The sequence below is a fragment of the Thunnus albacares genome, chromosome 12 (genome assembly GCF_914725855.1).
Source record: "Thunnus albacares chromosome 12, fThuAlb1.1, whole genome shotgun sequence".
Classification (NCBI taxonomy): domain Eukaryota; kingdom Metazoa; phylum Chordata; class Actinopteri; order Scombriformes; family Scombridae; genus Thunnus; species Thunnus albacares.
The window spans coordinates 13,809,439-13,830,205 of NC_058117.1; the positions used below are offsets into that span (position 1 = coordinate 13,809,439).

At 43.1% G+C, this 20,767-nt stretch overlaps 1 protein-coding gene across 25 annotated transcripts in view; it reads right to left on the reverse strand.

Annotated features, from left to right (window-relative positions):
* LOC122993349 (muscleblind-like protein 1) overlaps window positions 1–20,395 on the reverse strand; it is a 45,778-nt gene extending 25,383 nt beyond the window's left edge. For 4 of the 25 annotated variants that reach the window (XM_044367460.1, XM_044367447.1, XM_044367456.1 and 1 more), the window contains exons 1-2: window positions 12,218–12,438; window positions 4,243–5,254 (exon numbers count right to left, since the gene is read on the reverse strand). In XM_044367460.1, the coding sequence (XP_044223395.1) occupies window positions 4,243–4,416 (174 nt within the window). In that variant the 5' untranslated portion in view covers window positions 4,417–5,254; window positions 12,218–12,438. Of the gene's footprint in view, window positions 1–4,242; window positions 5,255–5,685; window positions 5,707–12,217; window positions 12,446–12,678; window positions 12,699–13,191; window positions 13,647–17,893; window positions 18,062–18,520; window positions 18,668–19,713; window positions 19,958–20,267 lie in introns of those variants that run through there. The other 21 variants (XM_044367444.1, XM_044367453.1, XM_044367446.1 and 18 more) reach the window with 16 other exon arrangements.
* Between the last annotated feature and the right edge of the window lie 372 nt (window positions 20,396–20,767).

Sequence of the window (20,767 nt, forward strand, 5' to 3'; positions counted from 1 at the left end):
GAGGAAAGACAGATAGAGAAACAGACAGTGAGACAGAGAGAGAGATAGAAAGAGAGAGGCAGAGAGAGATAAATAAGAGGTATTTACCCGCCCTCTGCTCTGCAGGAATGTAATCTTGGCTCAGACCAGTAGTAACACAAAGGAACCCGCTGCAACAGCACCACTAACACAGATATAACACACACACACACGTGCATGCGCGCACACTTTGTCTCCTTTTCTTACAACTCAGACATGATGACAGTGGGTGTGTCAGGCTGGCAGGTAGACCAAGTACAAGGTCTATACTGTGTGTGTTACTGTGTGTATAGTTAAACGGTTACCACTCCTTTTTTTTTATGACAGGGACGGCCGTGTTGTGGGAAAACAAGGACTTGCTGCTGCTAGTGGGTTCACATAAGGTCGTGGTTAATGTCATATCAGCCCCTAAACTTGCACCATATGCGTCTATGTTATATATATACGGTCTATGGTCAACGTATGTGTATGTGTGTGGTTTTACCAGGGTGTAATGTGAACCATCCTGTCCAGGGATGGGTGTGGCCTAAAGTAAATGAGGCAAAAACCAGACTGAGCGGGAAGTCAAGTAGAAGGAGCTACCAAGATGGGAGGAGAATGAAAACAAGCAACAGAGGAGAGGAAAATGAGTGAGGGAGATGTGGACTAGAATAGGCTTGCGTTAAATCAAAGTAGGATGGTACAGTACTTGAAAAAGGCTGGCAGATTACCTCTGTGTGGGTGGGGTGGAGCAGCGTGTTACAGTTCATTTAGTGAGAAACCTATATTATTTCAGACTCTTTCTAGTATAAACTAATGAGGCAGGCATTAGTTCACTTGCTTCTGCAACCTGAGCTGACTATTGTACCCCAATCTGATTAGGAATGGTTTAGTGGAGCAAGTAGAAAACACAAAACACAACTACTGAGGGTTAAAGCAGGTTACTTCCACCACATATCATACGCATTTTAAACTCTCCTTTCTGTATTTTTATCAGATACAATGCAATTAAAGGCGCCACATTCTGCATCACACCTGTCTCTTCACTTATCTGTTTGCTTGCATATAAATATTTAGCTGCAAATATGAGCCATTTATAAAGACTTAGAATCCACGTATCTTACCTAACCTTTCTGCTCAGTAGTTAATCATTAATAGACAAAGTTACAAAGCTGACTTTAAATCAGGGAGTCTAGGCGGCCATTATCCTTCTACAAATATTTACCTCACTTTGACATAGCTGTGCTGTCTGCGCTGCACCAACCAGATACACAGGCAACAGAAAGGGCTGCACTCTGGGGTTAAGGCCAAGTGTAAAGCCAATGTGCACACACACACACACACACACACACACACACACACACACGACAACTCAGTTTTAATTCTGTGGCCTAGATGAAAACTTGGTTCTGATTGATTGTCTTGCTTGAGGGTATATTCATATCTGATTACTGCCGTGAACATCTTCCAATGAAAAATTGCAATTTCACTGTTTTTGCTATTTCTGGTACAAATATATTCCCTGCTCTAATTCCCTCAACATGGGCTCTTAAAGCGTGGTCTAGTGCAGGACACATGTTTTTATGTGCGAAACTGTGTCCTTAATATGTGTGTGTGTGTGTGTGTGTGCGCGTGCACCATGGTAAAAGGAGGCCAGAGAGAGAGAGAGAGAGAGAGAGAGAGTGGCTGTTGGGGAAATGACTGGGTTTGGGTGTGACCTGCTCAGCTATGCACTGGTGATCATGTGAGACCTGTTCTGATTATACACTCCTCAAGAAGAAGGTCGATCCTCTCTCATGGGCAGAAAAGTGTGTGCACATGTGTCCAGGAGGGTGCATGAGTGTGCGTGGGAATATGAAGGGGGTGCAAGACAGAGTACCGGGGAGTGACGTGGCTTCATGTAATGCAACTAAACTGAGAAATTGTCCTATTTCAAACACTCGACCTGTGTGAAAGTGAAGTAGGACAGGTGATGTGTTTGTGGCTTGACATAACAGGAAAACCTTAACAATGTGGTGAATGTGTCTGTGCTTAAATGTTTGTGGTTTAGGTCTTATCTTCTGGTGTATACATGCCACTAACGAATCAACAGCCTTCGCTTCTGATTTCCTCCATCCTCTTTTTCTCTCTCTTTCGCTCTCCTGCTGTTTCCACTGTGGGTTTCAGAGACCTGCTCTGTTTTTCATTACCAGTGGAAAAAATGGGGCGAACGGTTAAAAAAAGGCACCCATCTCCATTAATACACAAGTCCTAGAGGAAAATGAGTCCAAACTACTAAAATAGGCCCCTTGGTTCCTTCAAAAAGCCTTCATATATCTGCCAGCTACTCCTTTCCAGTAGCTGACCTTTACCTCAGTGTGAATGACAATTTAAACATATGCTCACATATTGAATATGTATTTCGCCTGTAGATAAAACCTCCACTACTTTCTCAGTATCTCTACATGTCTCTACATGCGGTTAATGTCTTGAAATGAGGGAGACATGACATCCAGATAGTCAGAACATTTGTGATTCATCTGTGCATGTTTTTGTAGCGTTTACATCGCAGCTGAAGAGGTTTAAATGATATTTTTGATTTCTTACAACTTGGGTTTTATTTTTGTAGTTTTGGCCACCATGTCTATTGGTTATGATGACACTGTCATCACCAAAGTAATTTCTTAGAACATGACGACTTTGCTAACACAAGATCAGACTCAGCAAGAATCACAACCAATCAATAACGCATTTTTAAACTTCTAAACAAGCAAGAAGTCCTGCAGAAGACCCACAGTGGTTGAAACGTTGTCACGTCCATGTGGAATTGAAGAAGATTTGGAAATAAGTTAGCAGTGTGCAGGTACTCTTTTGTTAAACGTGTAAACAAGTCAATACTTAAGCCACATTTTCTATTTCTTTATGAAGAAATAAAAATGAAAAGCCCACCTGTAATGCTGGTAAGAAAAAAGTACAGTAAGACAAAATTGAACTGGCAACTTGGTCTGTATAGATCTTTACAATTAAAAAAAAGAAGATACAACAGATATATCATTTAATTTAGCCTACTATTTTGACACTCTCACACACACACATACACACACACAAACATGCACTGGTGTTAGCACAATGTGAAGAAACTTGGGAAGAGTTCAGCTTGGGCCTGACAATGTTCCTCTGTCCACATCTGGCTATAAACACTGTTCTCTGAGTTGACTCACACACACTGTCCTCATCTTAACCCTGCCCTGCTCACACACTGCCAATGACCACGAGTCACCAATGTCTGCAGGGGCAGAATACAAACAGAAGTGAAAACACACACACACACACACACAGCCAAACCTGTGTGTGTTTGTGTGTGTGCGCGTGCATGTGTGTCAGTACTGGAAACTTAGGGTTGAGGTCCGCCCATCTCTAGAGATTTTGCGTGGCGATAAAAAGAGAGATTGTGAAAGACGGGGAACGAGGGAGAGAGAAAGAAAAAGAGGTGTTTGCTTTCCTGTTGCTGCCTAAAAATGGAAAATTACTGCATACAGTGTCCCAGATCTGCCCCCGACACCTCACTCACTAACTCTTTAACATACATACTCATATAGAGACACACACACAAACCCCCTCTAACTGCCCCTAGGCCTCAACACAGGAAGTGGTTTGACTGAGTGAGAACTACATGATGACGCTATCGCCTCCCTCCTCTCTAGCTGTTGAGATGTGTTGTGCTCAGGGCATCCATATGAGTTTGTACATGTGACATCCTATTCATCTGTGTTTTCCTATTCAAAAACTGGCTCACAGCAGTGTTTGTCACTTCCAGAGGGTCTGTGCTGATGTAGTAAATTCAACTGTGTGGGTATACAGTGTAATCAGTTGGAAATATGACTGACTACTAAATGACTCCTGTTTGAAATAAATGCAGTAAACACCGGCCCAAACATTTCAGCCTGTCCTAGAAAATTCCACAGTGCAGTGTTGCAAACGCCTGACTTCTGCTTCCTGAAACTAAAGAGCTGAAACTCCCCCCCCACCTCTCTGTGCCCTTGATCACATGTTGCAGTCACCCGACCAGAAATGGGCGGGACAAAAGAGAGCACATGCCGTGGCCAGATGGTCCGATCTACCATGATGTGGACTGTAAACTACTGCTATTTCCAGTTTGTTACTTTATATATTCATACAGTCTCTAATCAGTGGTCTATCTCTTGTTTGTCTGCCTGTCTGGACTCTGACCTCCAGACTTCCTGTTCACCACTTCTCCTTTTTTACCTTGAGTGAGTCGAAGCAAGCGATGACCCGTCCGTTGTCCACCTGACAGCTCTTGGCAGGATGAGCGAACTTGCACTCCTGGTCGGAGCGTGAGCACGTGCCTCTCTGGAACTCCCTACATACCTCCAGTGTCAGCCACTTTGTGTCACGGATATGTGCTATGTTCATCGCCATGGCGACACGCTGGCAAAGAGTATTCCGAACTGAGATCTGTTCAAGCGTGAATAAAGTACCTCTAGTGTTTTAATCCACAACTTTTGAGTTCTTTTATGTTTATGTATTGATGTTGTTACTGTCCGTGACACTTGTGTGTGAAGTTGAAATGAAACATTCAAAACAAGTTCCTATTGATTGTGAAGGCTCCTTGTCCAATGTGAAATGTTGCAGGACGACGTTTCGCTGTGAATTTTACTGAGTCATTTTCCTGATCGATTAACCACTGAGGAAGTGATTATATCCAGGAGACGACTTGGCCTAACAATTAAGTTGCCACTCTTGGCTTTGACGTTTCTCTCTCACTGTTTATTGCTTGCTGATCCGTTTCATCACCAATATTCACAAGCCAAGGTGGCAAACACCTCTGGTTAGGTGCAGTGAAGCAGGCAACAAAGGTGATAGTCTGGGTGTAGCCTGCTACAGGAAGGTTAAGGACACTGAGGACCAAGTGGAGGCTTAGAGGGTTGAAGGTGAAGGTTAAAGGCAAGGTGTGTGAGATGCTGCGTGAGCCTTGTGGTGTCTTGGGCTGCTGTGGTAAGGCTGGTCAGCTGGTGGAGAGCAGTTGGCAGCTGGGCCGTCTGGTGAGGAGAGCTGAGGCTGGAGCCCGGCTGTGAGGAGTGGATGGTGATGGTAGTGGATGGACGAGCGGGTCGGAGCGAAGGCTGTGAGGAGGGTGTGGTCGCTGTCCTTGTACTTGTGTTACTGTGGCAGCAAGCGAGCGAGGCAGGGGGGAGGGTGGAGCTTCAGCTGTAGAAGCAGGTCAAAGCTGCAGCAGACATCAGCGAAGGCACTTCCTCTGGGGGGAGAGAGAGAGAGAGAGAGAGAGAGAGAGAGAGATAGATAGAGAGGAGGAAAAGACAGAGAGACAAGAGATTAGTCTGATGATACACATCCAAAGAAAACTTTCAGGTTTATTTTCCCTCTCGTTTATCTTTCATAGGATGTTCTGACCTGCAGCATTTTTTAAAATCATGCCACTGCTTAACTATGCAGCTGTGGCAATGAAGAATATGTAAAAATGTCAGAAATGCAGGGTTTGTCAGCTAAAACAAATAAAACTTTCACCCGCCCTGTGCTCTAAACACACATGGTGTGCACACACGCTCATCACGCCACGCCACACAGAAACACACACTCACACACACAGACAGAAGTGCACAAAGCAGCCATTCACAACTTTCCACCAGTTCGACGCAGGAAAATCAGATCAAATCCTGTATCACTTACAGTCGAGTACAGCAAAGCCGGCCATTGCATATGTGTTTAAAGGTGAAAGAAAGGAAGAGAATGAAAGCAAGGGGGAAGTCGAGGCAGGGCATGAGGGAGAAGAGGTTAGTCATTTCCCTTCTTGCGAAGCGGTGTGAGAGTGGGGACCAATGAGAGCTAGCAGAGTTGCAGCAACATTCTGGGCTGAGCGCCAGGTGAGAGCAGGGGGAGGAGCAAAGAGGAGGCTGACCTGCCTGCTGCTAGGGAAAGAGAAAAAGAGAAAGACACAGGCTGAACTAATCACTCTGCTCACTTTATGTTTTCCTATGACAACCAATGATCATCCATGCACAGATGATACATTTCTCTCTCAAACAACCTTCATAAAAGATCCTAGATAACATTATTCACAGTGAACTCAAGCATCCAAAATAAGAAATATCACCATCATAACAGCGAGGTTTGAACTTGTCTGCTGTCATATGTTTATTATTTCACTTTCATACACCAAATTACCTATTTATCACATGCAGAAGAGATGACTGATTATGGAGAGTTTTCTGTTTTGTTCAGAATGTTGTAGTGTTGCCAGTGGTTTCTATTTTGGTGAACCCATTGTACAGTGTTTGCTAGGGGAATTTGAATGACTGGGCTCCTGGGGGCCCATTCTGCTCTTATCGCACCGGCAGGGTAACTCACCACACCCTTTGTAGAGAAATCGCTTTTCCCAGAACAGCATGTGCACCTTCAGCAATGCTACTGCTACTAACTTTACGGCACTGCAACACTGCAACACGCTATATCAGAGCCCTGCAGCAGTGCAGCCCAGGTCATGATGACCCAGCAACATGGATAAATGTTTAGAGAGAAAGAGAGAGTGAAGGAGGAACTGCTTTGGTTCACCTTGGATGACCCCTGCGGTAGCAAGAATGATACGATAGCTACAAATGACCTTTGCATTGCAAGCATAATCATAATACAAACGCTACAACCAACGCCCTGCCCATATCATACACAAAACCACGTGGCAAATTATCTTCCATATCACCCAATTCAGAAGGAAGACCAAAATAACTGAAAGCTTCAATAAAACACAAACAGAAAAGATCTATTTCTCCTCTCTTTTGTACCAGACTCAATATTTTCAAATGACAGATAATAACATTTTATTAAATGCTGCTATTTTTTTAGTGAGACGCCGTAATGTTTCCTTGTCAGTTTTATAGCTTTTTCGGGCCAAGAAACATTTTTGACTAAGACCGACTGGATTGGATGTCTTGTTTTGGAATTTAACTGGTGGTCCAACATGCGCCATGTCATTTTTTGTTTATATGACTATGAGCATGTTTCTATTCCCATGAACTTGCGCATTCATCATTTCATCTTCATTGCTGTGAAAATGTCAACTCAGCCGAGTCTGAATTTTCTGAGTAACCCAGTATGCCCCAAGACCTGTGTTTTTAATATTTTTTAATGTTGATGCCACATGTACTTATTTCTCCAGCTGAGTTCAGGTGAGGACAGACAGAACTTAAGCCACATCTGGACACCAGCTAATGAGGAGGTATAGAGACATCTATGATATTTTTTTTTTTTTTTAATTGAAGGCACTGGGGGCTGTCTTCAATCAAATGAGTGAATGTGATGACTTCATGCATAAAAAGCTGACACCCCCTGTGTTCTGTCTGGCCGCCTAATCCGTTTCTATGGTTTCTATTAAAGTCAGACGAGCACATATCTGTGAGGGGGTGAAGATGTAGTATGATGTAAGACAGTGCCAAAGTGATAATGAGCGCTCATTATGATCCATCATGTCTGGACATGGACATCCTTCCCCTATTGATTTCTTCATCTGGATGGTCTTTCTTGTCAGTATGCCACTCCCTCGATCTAATTCCACTCTAACTGTTGCTGCTGTGAGTCACGAAGGCATCCATTTCCGATAGGTGACTGTATAATATGATCTACTCCGCTACTCGAACCACAGCGTTCATACTGTTTTAAGCAGTGGATCCTTGACTCCCTTGGTCTTCCTATTCCTTCCACCCCTCGCCAACTCCATCTATCCCTCTACTTTTGTCCCCTCATTGTGACTGTCTAGCCGGCGCTCTCTTTCAGCATCCTCTGCAGCACTCCCTCAGACTCCAAGGTCTTGCAAGCTGGTGCAAGGTCAACCACACTGGAGGAAGGGAAGATGGCGGGAGAGCGCGCCAGAAAGACCGTGTTCTTCCTATCACCCTTTAGGACACGTGGTAGAGACATTACATGGCTGGGAGAAGAGGAAGTATGTCTACAATATCAGCACATCGCCATCAGCTCATGGTCATGTGACACCAGCATATGCCTCAACAGCACAAACAATTTCTGACATGAAAAGCAAGCTTGCCCCTCTTTTACTTTCCCTTGCTTATGAGTCACAAAACAAATCTGCTCTCAATGAGTCAAAGACGCTGTTGAAATCTGCCCTCTACCTCCAACGAAAGCACAAACTATGCATAAAACCTGCCAGTGATTTGCACAGTGGACTGTGATTGATGGTGCTCACACATTATGAGGTATTCTTGAACACAGAGAGCTTTTTTTTGTTATGAAGGCATGTCTCAACTGACGGCATAGTTAAGTGCAATCAAACGAACACGCTAGTTGCTAATCTGGGCTGGTCTTGAAGCTGTCCTTGTGACTAACCGCTAGAGAAACAATGAGATGACAAGAAAGAGGGAGTGGTTCATAGTTTATGATAAGACTTCCTGAAAAGATCTACATGAGTGGCAACATTATTAGTCTAGCTTAGCACAGCTTGACACTACAGGTAATGAATTAGTGTTCTGCACAATTACTGCATAAGAAATGAAACTCTGAGGTTGATGCAGCATGAATTGAGATAAAGCTGAAGCAAAATGCAGATATCTGACTTGTTATGTTGCTGTTATCTGCTATGGCAAATCTAACTAACAAACCATAGCTTCTAGCCAGAGCTTTACTTTTTAGCTTTTGACTGCAGAGAAAGAGGCGTTCTTTTCTTTTGGTTTGCTGCTGTTCAGTAAAAGGAGTGGTTTCAGCATATTGACAGAGGTGGAGGGTGACAGTGTGCTGAGACAGGTCATCACAGTGGAGGACACTGTAGGAAATGCAACACCCCAGGCCTCGCTGCTACTGCTGCTGCTTCTCCATGTGCTCAGAATATAGCATGTCAATAGTGCCCTCACTGACCTTTACATACACACATACACACTAGTGCATATACGGACACGTGAGCATGTTCTCCTCTCCATCTCTTGATCTTCTTGACACTGACACAGACATACAGAGAACAAGATGGAGAACTGCTGCTTTATCCACCATAGCTCTCCTATATCGCATGCATCCCTGAGTAAACTGCTGTTTGAGACCTTTCATATTGGCTGAGAGATCGTACCCAGTTAGGTCTGTATAAAAGGAGAATAAGGGGCAACAGCAGAAAGCATTAAAAATAAACGATGAAAACACTGTTTATTTATACTTTATTTATGAGCTTGGTTTGTTATGAATAGAGGTTATTGATGAAATGCTGCTCACATGGACTGCTATGCTCCACAGGATCAGGCTGAAATAAAATCTCTGTATCTTTGTATCAGTATCCTCACCACAGTTGGGATTGTTATCGACCACCTTATCGTCATCATCATCATCATCATCACCAAGTCGTCATCTCCTCTCAACTACTAGTTTATCTGAATGGTTTGTCATGGGATTAAATAATGTGGTACTGAAAGTGAGTCTTAGGTCAGGAACGCACAACAAACAATGCCCATTGATTCCTCTGAGAGCAAACCTCTGGAGACAATGAGATCTCTTGTCTAGCACACATGGATGCTCACTGAAAGACACACAAACACAAACCTATACAAACTCACAGACCTCTGTGTGTCTTGACAGTGAGTATTCTTAAGCTGTGGTGAATATCTGCCTGTGTGCAACACTGCATCTTTGTGTGTGCATGTGTGTGTATTGAGGATGTGGTGATGTCAACGGACAGTGAGGATAATGGGTGGCCTTAAGGTTTAATGAGTGGCTCATTGGCTCACATTTATGTTGTCTGTGTGAATGTGATGAAAATTGTCAGCGTACTCAGCTCGCAGGCTGATTTCTACATACAGACAAGTGACAAATTTAAGGAATAACCTCATCAGTGAGTGAAGAAACATAACGAATGCTGATGCTTCCATTTAGGCCGCAGCGGATCACTGAGGTGTTTGATGAGTATGAGGATGGTGTGAATCATATGCCATGACCTTTCCAGTTACCAGAACTCAACTCAGTTTAACACCTGAGGGAGATTTTGGACTAAAGGAGAAGCACATTCCATCGTCATCATCAAACCACAAAATATCTTTTGGAGGAATGTTTTTTATCCCTCCAGGAGAGTTCAGAGAAAAATCTAAAATGTAGATATAAAACCTATGGAGCTACCATGGAGCTTTGAGGCTGGCCATCACCTTACTTGTTGGCTTTTCCTTAAATTTGACATCCATCTGTATACAGTATATACAGCTACTGGTGAATCTAGTTGTGATCCATAGTGTATGCATGTCCTGCATTAGCATTTATAGGACAAATGAAATATATATATTAGAATATGTATGAAAAAGGGACATTTTCAGGTTAATTGTTGCAGTCACTTTTTGTTTTTTCCAAACACAACTAAGAACTTTTGTTGCTAAACTTGCAAACCACACTCACTGCTGTGTTAAAATGTGTTGACCTTAAGAGAATACTTAGCATTTATCACATTGTACATTTACATACATAAAGAACACATTCATTCCTGAGCATACACCACACTGTGTAATCACGTATGCAGTGACCACAAGGCACATCCAGGACCTATGTTTAGCTTCCTCAGCACAATATATCACATGCAAACATATTCTTCCAGTGACCAATTGTATCTCCTGTTATCTGTGTAACTTTCATTTTTAAAATCTTTTTTTTTACAGAGGACAGGAAATGCTAATGCATGTAGCTGCTGAATTGTGTTATGCGTGGTGTTGCTTGCCGGTCGATCTGAATCATACCCACATCCACTCTCTTGTGTTGAGGCCTGCTTCTAATATACCAGAGGCAAACAGAGCCAATGCAGTCACAATGTAAGAAACAATGACTAGGAAGTGAGCAAGCAAGAAAGAGAGTGTGAGTGAGAGAATGAGACTATTGGGGCAGGAGTGTGTTATTAAATGTTATAGCTGTATGTCTTTCCTACAGAAATGAAGAGGTCAGGGTTGTAAGCCGGAGCTAATGCAGCTGGAGTGTAGAAAAACAAGGACAGGCTTGTGTTGACACGTGTACCTCTGGACACAACAACAAAGAAAATAACTAGACGCTTATTACTGACTCCACAACCAGCAGCTTCGACATGCTGTTCGCCCCGCTTATTAGCTCTGGTCTGTGGTTCACATACCGGTGGACACTGGTTTAGTTTAGTCTATACTTCAATGTCTGATAGACAGAAGCCTGATAATTAGTTACTTGAAAAGAGTAGAAATGCATAAATTTTTAGAGAAGGTTAATGAGACATTCAATTACTGGTGCAATAAGGAATCTTGTCTGTGACAGTGGTAGAAGTGATTCATTTTAGCTTAGCTTAGAATTTCGTTATGTGGAAGGTGTCTTAACTCTGCTAAAGTTGTGTCAAACTTTTGCTCAGAGGGGTTGAAATGTGGTCATAACACAGTAGGAACATACAGAGAAGCCCTCATGTAATAAAGGCTTAACCTGTCAGCACAGATGCAGCCAAGCATGTAATCCTGTCTGTAGGGCAGATCCTAGATCATAGGCTACACACATAAATGGACAGCGATTTGCACCTGAATTCGCACACATATACAATCATACACATAGAGAGCAATGTTATTGTTGATATTATTAGCCACAACATCCACATTAACAGCAACAACACGTTCCTCAGCCTTCTGCTTGACAAAAATTGTATGTCTACCTGCGGCAGAGCTACCAAAGTCTCAACAATGTAATCTGCCACACATCTGTCTGTGTTGCGCATGCTTGCATATGTGTACATACTTGTTATTGTATACAGTATATATATGTGTGTGTGTGTGTGTGTGTGTGTGTGTGTGTGTGTGTGTGTGTGTGTGTGTGTGCGCTACTGTCTGAGCCACTCTGAATCCCTCTAAGTCACAACAACAACATTCCTCATCATTGCCCCAACCACGGACACACCACCAAGAGGAAACCCAGAGACATGAGGGGGAGGGAGGGCAGAGGTAGTGAAGAGACGGACAAAAAGTGGAGAAGAGGGGAGGATCGCTAAACTTTAAAGCTCTTAAGATCCTCTGGCTTTCTCCTACCATTCTGTATTTTACCAATGTCCGCAAAAAATGTGAAATTATGATGTTTGAGTCTGACAAACCACGCCGCATACTACCGTACATAAGAAAACGGTCTGTTTACCTTAGCATGATCCACACAGACAAACTTAACTCCTGAGAGACAGAAAACCATTGCGGGCAATCTCACGTAACGTCCCAAAGTCTTAATAAAGTACAGAACTACTTACTTTCAGTCCAGTTTAAACATCGACAAGTAAAATCCCTCCATTTGCTGGGTCTCTCTCTCTCCCTGTCTCGTTCTTGCCTCTCTTTGCTTCTCTCTTCAACTTTCTTTCCTCTCTTTCAGAAACTCCCCCTCTGTCAGACGCATGCAAACACTCACTTAGTCACACACACAAACTAACGCACACACTCCCACAGACAGAGTCACCCTCTCACACACTCTCTCCTCCCGCGACCCGGGAATGCTTGGCAAGATTCTACTGTACTGAAATACAGTGCTCACCATATAAGGTAGCAGCAGCTTCACATGTCACACATAATTTACATGCAGCGGGGCGGGAGTTTGTCTTACACAGCACACACAAGTAGAAACACACATACAGGACACACACACATGCAAAACCATGCTTCCCCCTTAGGCTGACGCAGCAAGGGAGAGAAGCGGTAAAAGAGAATCAAATTTTACCATTCTCCTTGTTAACCAAGCCCTGCAGGATATCTCCAAACATGTTCAATGTTGAGTCAGACGGAGGGAATGAAAGCTGAGTGGGCGATCTATTGATCCTCTCCACTGCTTCCTGGAACAACCACGGCCCTCCACACACACACACGCGCGCGCACGCGCGCACACACACAGCAGAAAATTTTCTTGCTAACTAGCGCTACCCTCAGGAAGTAGCTATTGTGTGACTGTCTGCTTTGAGCCAAGAATGTGTCTTACTGGGTGAGTGTGTTCGTGCATGTGTGTGTGTGCCTATATCTATAAAACAAGCCGTAACAAATAGATGTTAACCCTGTGGCCCACATACTGAACACACACACACACACGGCAGACACTAAGGCAAACAATCCCCATATCTCTACCTATGCTCCAATGCACAGGCGCTTACTTTGGAAAGTAAAGACTGCAGCACACACAGGAGGAAAGATCTAGATAAACCAATGAGACAGGGAGGAGGGTTATGAACCAAGCTCTTACCTCTCACATTGCTCTCCAGTTTGTGTGTGTGTGTGCTTCCGCGTGTCGATTGACTCTGTGTGTTTATGCGTTCAGACAGGCTGCGACAGCAGACCCCCAGGCACCGGCTGGACCATTCTCAGGCAGGCAGGCAGAGCGCAGCAAGGCAGAGCGACTGGCAGAAGAGAGGCAAGCGAGTGAGCGAGTGAATCAGCAGCGAATGAGTAGAGGAGCTGTGCGGAGCCAAGCCGACCAGAGTGAGAGAGAGAGGGAGAGCGAGAGAGGAGGAGTGTTTGTCTGTGTGATTGTGTGCGTGTTGCAGCGCTGGCTGTGTGCGCTAGTGTCTCCCCTCCCCTGCCTCTTGAAGTGGCTGAGCTGGGCTGTGCTGAGCTGTGCTGAGACGAGCTGGGCTGTGTCTCTACTGACTCCCCAGCCTCTGGATTGTCTGTCTGCTGCCCGAGGAAAGTGGTGTTCGCTGGGCGGCAGTAGCAACAGCTGTGGAGGAGGAGGAGGAGGAGGAAGAGGAGGAGGAGGAGGGAACACTGCCTGCACTGGGCATACAGATCCTGCAGTCCCCTCTCCCTCCCTCTCTTCTTCGCTGAACGCTGGCCACGCCCCCCCTAAAACAACACCAGGAAGTGCTGGCTCAGTTACAGAAACACTGCCCTTGCCTATCCAGTCAGGCTGAGGAAGGAGAGAGGGAAGAGAGAGGGAGGAAGGATTTCGAAAACACAGCAAGAATATAAAGAAGGAGAGAAAGAAGGAAAATGAGTGACAAGATAAACACAAAAGTAAAGAAAGACTATGCAGAGTGCGGGACGGCATCAGAAATAAAAGATTGAATGTTAAATACAATCCAGGGAGGAAAGGGTGAGACAGACACTACTGATACAAGAGATGAGAAGAGGTACGGAGGAAGAAGAAAGAGAGGAGAAAAAAGCAGCTGGAAAGACTGAAAAGATTAAGGGATGTGGAGTAAAGAATTATGGAAAAAATTACTGGGAGGTTGTGGCAGATTAGGTCTGGCTTCTGTCCGGATCCCCTCTCTTTCTTTCATACTAAATTTCTGCTGTGGCATGTAACCCTCAGACACCTCAGCTCAGCCTCACACCCACATAAAAGCAGGACACACTGGACTGCACTAAATCAAACTGGACTACCCTAGTTATACATTCAGAGTAACATAGAGCTTGTGGATGCTCGAGAAAGGAGAATTCACAAAGATGCAGACCAGCGCAGTTTGGTTGCAGGTCAGCAACATATTATAAAAAGGCTAACAGAGACAGCACTGAAGCAACTGCTGCTGCCAACTCTCCTGTATTGTGGTGACTCAAGGCTTCTGCCACCACAAACCTTGCATCCAGGGGAATGCCAGAGAGGCTAAAGGAGCCTTCAAGAATTTGATTTGGATTTGATGCTGCAATATCCGGTAGCCATGAAGATAGTAGCCCTGGCCTCTGCAGGAATCCTTACAGATTTTAAACTGTGTGCTGACACCAAGTTTTGTGACTGATCCTGCATCTTGTCTATGACTCACATCATTTGATTGTGATCAAGGAGAAAGTGCATTCTCACTCTTTGAAACATTGGAAATTAGCTTTGCAATGCCTTTTCATTTAAATACGTAACCAGGCAAATCCAACACACTGTAGGCCGATTCAGTTTGTCTGAGATAAACACATCTGCATCCATAGTCTAATGTGCATGCTGATAAATGAGCCTGGACATAGACAGATCTAAGAACTCTGTCTTTCTTTGGTTTATTTGCATGTGTATTTATAATACTGCAAAAAACAAAAACAAAACCCAATGCCTTTCTCGTATGTAAAACTGCCATGCCTCAGCTCTCTTTCTGTTCCACCTTTTCCCTCCCTATCTGGACCAGTTTCTACTGCTGCACAGCTCTGTTTAATACAAAGCTGGTGATAAGTCATCTCTAATTTACACAACAGTCCCTTAAACCCCGAGTGACAATCTGTGGTAGAGCCCCAGCTGCAGTGCTAACCCTTTACATAGCTAATATTCGGACACAATGTGAATGTGAAATCGCACAGAGAAAAAAGGGGAGCATGTTTTATACGTCAGACAAAAGAAAGATATCATAGTACTATGATTCATAGTAAATTTTGATAGAGATATAGTGGTATTATTAGCTATAACAGCGCAGTACATGCCTTGAACTAATTCCAACCATCATTCATTAGTGATGGAAGGAGACCTATTTTCAACCATGGAAACAGGCCCGCTAGAGCACATACAGTATGTCTTTCAGATTAGCAGAGCAGTCTGACATCTGATCAATTGAAGCAGTAGGTCACTCTAACCTCCAAATGGAGATTTCCTTGACCCATAATGAAGAAACATGTTGATTGATGTTGCTCTGGCTTAATATGAGACATATTAGCAATGCCTCCAAAGATCTGGGCTCTCTGCGAAACTCAGACACTGACGTGGAATTTCCCCTCTTCTACTGCAGCTGAGTGTGCGCCAGTGCTTCTTTCTTTTTTTTTTTTTCTCTGTCCTGCTAGTCCATATTTCCTATTCATTTTCATTCATTGAATGCTGCCTGAGTCTGTCTTTTCATCACTTTCGCACACTTATGACTACATCTTAATTCCTCTGAATTTCTCCACCAAGAGAACCACAACCACTTGTCTATTTGTCACAAGCCGCAGGACCATATTTGCCTCATTCAATTAGAAGTATGACTTTGCCATTACTAGATGGTTTGCTCATTAGGTTCTATAAGCAATACTTTCAAGTTTTACTCTGCATACTATCTGATCAAATGTACAACAGGGACCTATTTCTCCTTTTCTAGTTCATATTTCTTTATCTAAAGTGAAATCAGCCACATGTTTTAACTTTCTGTCCTACATGTCTTGTGTCTCACAGATAAGACGATGACGTGACCGTTGTTCTCTCTTGGAAATCAATGAGGCCCCAGAGTTGTTTAAGTGTGAGCAAAGAGCAACAGGAATCAACATGCAACTGTTCACACACATACTAATGTTAACCAACTGAAAACAGGAAGAGGTGTGGTGTAGTTAAAGGGGAATTCCACTGATTTTACACATCAAGATCAGTTAACTGGTCATAGTGAGAACTTATCAGCCTGTGAAGACAGTTTTATAATGTCCTCTGAGGCCGTGAAGGGAGCTTTGTCAAGTCTAAGGCAGTAACTTTTAATGTTACTATCAAGTAATCGTAACCCTTCATGGGATTTTGTGGCCTCCAGCAGTCTTTGGAGCTTGATCCATATGAAGCATCATTCTTTTTTTTATTATCTTTTTCAAGTCCTTCAGATGTGTGAAAGTGATGTAATAAACTTCTGGACTGCTCTATTAAGAGAGTAGGTAAAAAAAAAAAAAGTAGAGAGCTCAGAATATTCTAGAAACTCACTCAAACATCCATTTTCATCAGTCACATGAGCCCAAAGTCAACATGGCCTGGCATGAGTGACCCCTCTAACTCTGTCAAACTATCAAATCCTAACCCTTCACCTTTGCCCCCCACCCCCCACCCTCCCCACGCCCTTATTTTCTCCCCCTCCTCCCTGATGAACGTAACTTTCCACCTTAAGGCTTCCCTATCATCTCAGCGCTCTGCTATTTCCCAGCCCTCTGTAAATGACACTGGCTGGCTGATGTGAACTCTCACTCCACTGAGGAAATGTCCCAGAGCCTTTGTGTGCCAAACTCTGACAGCTCATCTATCACTAAGGCCGCAAATACACATTACACTCCCATTACAGACCATCACAGCAACAACTGCAACAGTACACAGTCTTGCAGAAAGGTCCACAGCAGGGAGTTGCATTCAACCTCAGCCATTTAACTATAATTTATTTTGGTGGCTGCAGAATCAAAAAGGAAAATAATGCTTTTAAATAATTTCTACACTTAAAATGGTTCCTGGTTGCATTGCATGTTATTTTGGGATAGAGTGAGGAGTACCCCGCATACACAGCAACATTATAAATATGCTAGACATTACTAAAACGTACAAAAAAAGTGGGACAAATTGTAGATGTGTGAATGCTGACAAAAAACACCTTCTAGTGTGAATTTAGCAGTCTCTTTGCTGCATACTTTGTGGTTTTTCTTTTTACTTCTTTCCACTTTGACGCAGTAGAGGGGAAGCAGGTGCAATTCAAGCTGTCAGGTTTGAAATACAGAGAGAGGAAATAGCACACTGTCTTGTCCTCATCTGACACCACCGTGTATGTGTGTGTGTGTATGTGTGTGTGTATGCACCATTCAAGCTTGAAGCTTATCTTGGAGATAAAATGAAAACGAATGGAAACACCCTTTGCAAAGAGGCCTTTTAACTTGGGCTTCCAGCAATTCTTCTGTCTAAATGTAGCCTGCAGTTATACGGCTGCAAACAGCCAAATATTAAATAAATTTCCCTTACAAATCAGAGATTCACCTATCCTTTACAGTACGGACACAAGTTGGACACTGTTATATAAAGAGCAAAATACTGCGCATGTGACAGAGAAACTTTCCTTCCGTGCAAAGTATCATCGAAAATAAGTTCTACGAGGAGGGGAAACTACCACCAATTACACAGCTACAAAATCTTAATAAGTAAATAAAAAACAACAACAAAACAAAAATTAAACACAAATAACACCATAAACCATCTCACAATTAAATAATTTAAAACAATCTACAAACACTTAATCCTACAGATAGTGACTTTACAGAAGTGAGCTTACCTGTGTGTCTGTCTAGTGCTGATGTGCCACTGGGACAGACGAAGCCACTTCAACACAGGTCATGCTGACGCAATGCATTGCGGGATAAACTAACATCTTGTTTTCTCTCTTCCTCTACTTCTCTCACTCCGTTCTCTCGCTCACTCATAATAGCACCTTCTGCTTAGCAACGGCCATACCACAAATGTGGTCAGGTTTACAGCGAACCATCACTGCGCAACATCAAGTCTCCATGACAACCACTCCTTATCTAATTTGCATCTTCTGCTTGCATTATCTACTGATGCCAAATATGGTCACCTTGTTATTTTCCCCGCCTCTTTCTGCATCCCCTTTTTGTAACTTCCTCTTTCCCTCCATTTTCACAACTGTACGCGCTTTGTTTATAATATATATGCGCACACAGGCATGTCCGCATGCTTGCAGCCTGAGAGTGCGTGAAAAGAGGAAGTGCCTGTGACATTAGAGCAGTTTGCAGCCAGCGAGATAAGCGGTGAAACAGCTTTCTAAATCAGGAAGTGGGGTGTTGCAAAGGTTGCTGTTGAGAAACTTAAAAAAGAAAGGGGACTTGCAATATGTTATCACAATACCCACATGGCAGGTACATCATCACAGGATTTAACTTACCCCCTCAGTTCTTCTTCAGTCAGGTTGGTGTGGGCATTTGGCCTCCTCTCCTTCCTGTCTATCAAACTATCACTGGAATGTCGAACCAGGCCCCTGGAGCCCACACACACACAGCAACACTCAGCAGCACTCAGCACCTGTCTCCGACTGCCAGCACAGAGAAAGAGACTAGGTCAATCACACTGGACAGCACAGCAAAGGGGAAAGAGCAGAGACAAGTGGAAGGCAGACAGTTGCTGACTAGTGTCTCATGTCAGTGTTATTGTGTCAAATTTGAGACCACATATTTGAAAGATACTGCATGTCAGTCCATGTTGCAAAATTAATTTTGCTATTGCAGTACATACTTGAGGCTACTAATAACAAGGTTTTCAAGGAAAATAAGGATATTGTGGTCTTCCATGACAAATTTGACAGTTTCAGAGACCTTATTTATGGCATTTTGGTGACTTATTATGTATTACAAAAGAATGAAAATGCATCTCCAGTTTTCTTTGTGTTAAACTGAATCAATTAGTGCACTATTTGACAATATTTTGCAATTTAATTAAAAGCTGAACATCTATACACATAGGCCTGTGTAGTTCTAACAAACTGTTAGGGTACATTAATTCAGGATTGATGGGGTACCCCAGAGTTAAGGTGAGGCCAGGCAATACCTAGCCAAAAGTGGAATTGAAGAGTATACTCTGTCGTTGCTTAATTTGTGCTGAAAGTTTAGCAGAACTCTTTCAGTCTTCTACCATAAAGTACCATAAAGAAGTGCTTTCTGTTACCCTATCGGTTTCTACACCTTTTTCCTAATTTTTGTTTAGTTTTGTTTGTTTCTTTCTTTCTTTTTTAGTAATAAGCTGTGTTCACACGATGGCCATAGCTTGTGTTGTGGGGACACAGGTGGACACTGCCCTAAGGGGTCGCAAGCCAAACCGGTTGAGACCCACTGCCATAAAGCAATACAGCAATTTTTTTTGGACAGAAACCCACAGAGTAGAATACATAATCATTGTGTTTGTTTAATTATACTATCACTAAAGTTGATAAGGAGGGTGATTTATTGAAAAATGGTAAACATCACAAAACTTTTGATATGACTACTGTCTCTTTTCCATTTACTCAGAATATTATCAGGAGATGTAACCTCTAATATCAAGCTTTCTTGGCACATCATCTCTAAAACTGACACTTAAACTTACCAGGCAGTGCCTGGTGTAGTTCTGAGGAAGCATCAGAGGCCCTGAGCACCAGCCGGCCTCCCCTCCTCTGGGCTGCAGGGCTGGTGAGACTCAGGGGATTGGAAGTCAATGAAACCAGGCCTAATTTAGCCTTCACTCCTCCACGAGCTGCCAGGAATCAGAGTGAGACTCCTTCCCTTTTTAGGGCTCCATGGACACTGCAGTCTGCAAGTGGCACTACCGCATTCCTATCTACACTAAGGAGCTGGAGAGAGTGAGTGAGGTGACAATCAAAATTTGTTATATAGAGGTGCCATTTTAATTATTATCCAGTTCTAATAGTTGTATCCTTGCACAGTGTGAAATTATCCACACTGTAAGCTTAGGTAATTTGCCCATTTGGACACTATTACATCTATCTTATCTTTACATCACTTTCAGTAAATACATGGACAGCTTGGCCCTGTAAATGACTTCGATACGACTGTCCGTTGCCCACTATCACAACAGCTTGTCATAAAATCACACCAGTAATTAGGTGTGAAGAGAGGACTAATCAGAGGGTCTATACTTACACTATCCACTCAGCCAGGCCCTGACACTGTGTCATGTAATCTTTAATAACCCCGGTCTGCACTGAAACTTGATGCTGTCGACCTAGAAGTGTATTTTCTTCTCCATCGTGATCTGGCTGATTTTCATGTGACAGGGAGAAAGAGTAGCCACATCTTCCATGACAACAAAATACACCACATTCTATTTTAGGGATTTAAAAATGAATTGATTACTTCCCAACTTGTGTGGTATAAATAAACCTGTAAATGAAAACATATTTATTACACTAATTAAATTAGCCTGATATACAAGGCATTTGCTTAAAAAGCAGATTAAAATAAGCAAAATTAAATGTGTTAATGTGTCTTCTTTAAAGACAAACAACACTAAAAAAGTAAAAAGCAACAGGACAAGGCAGCACTGCGACTTTGCACACTCATGAAAATGATAGACACGTCACTATTTATTAACCGTGGCAGCCCCTGTATTCAAAATAAATGGATTAGATGAGGATTACTCA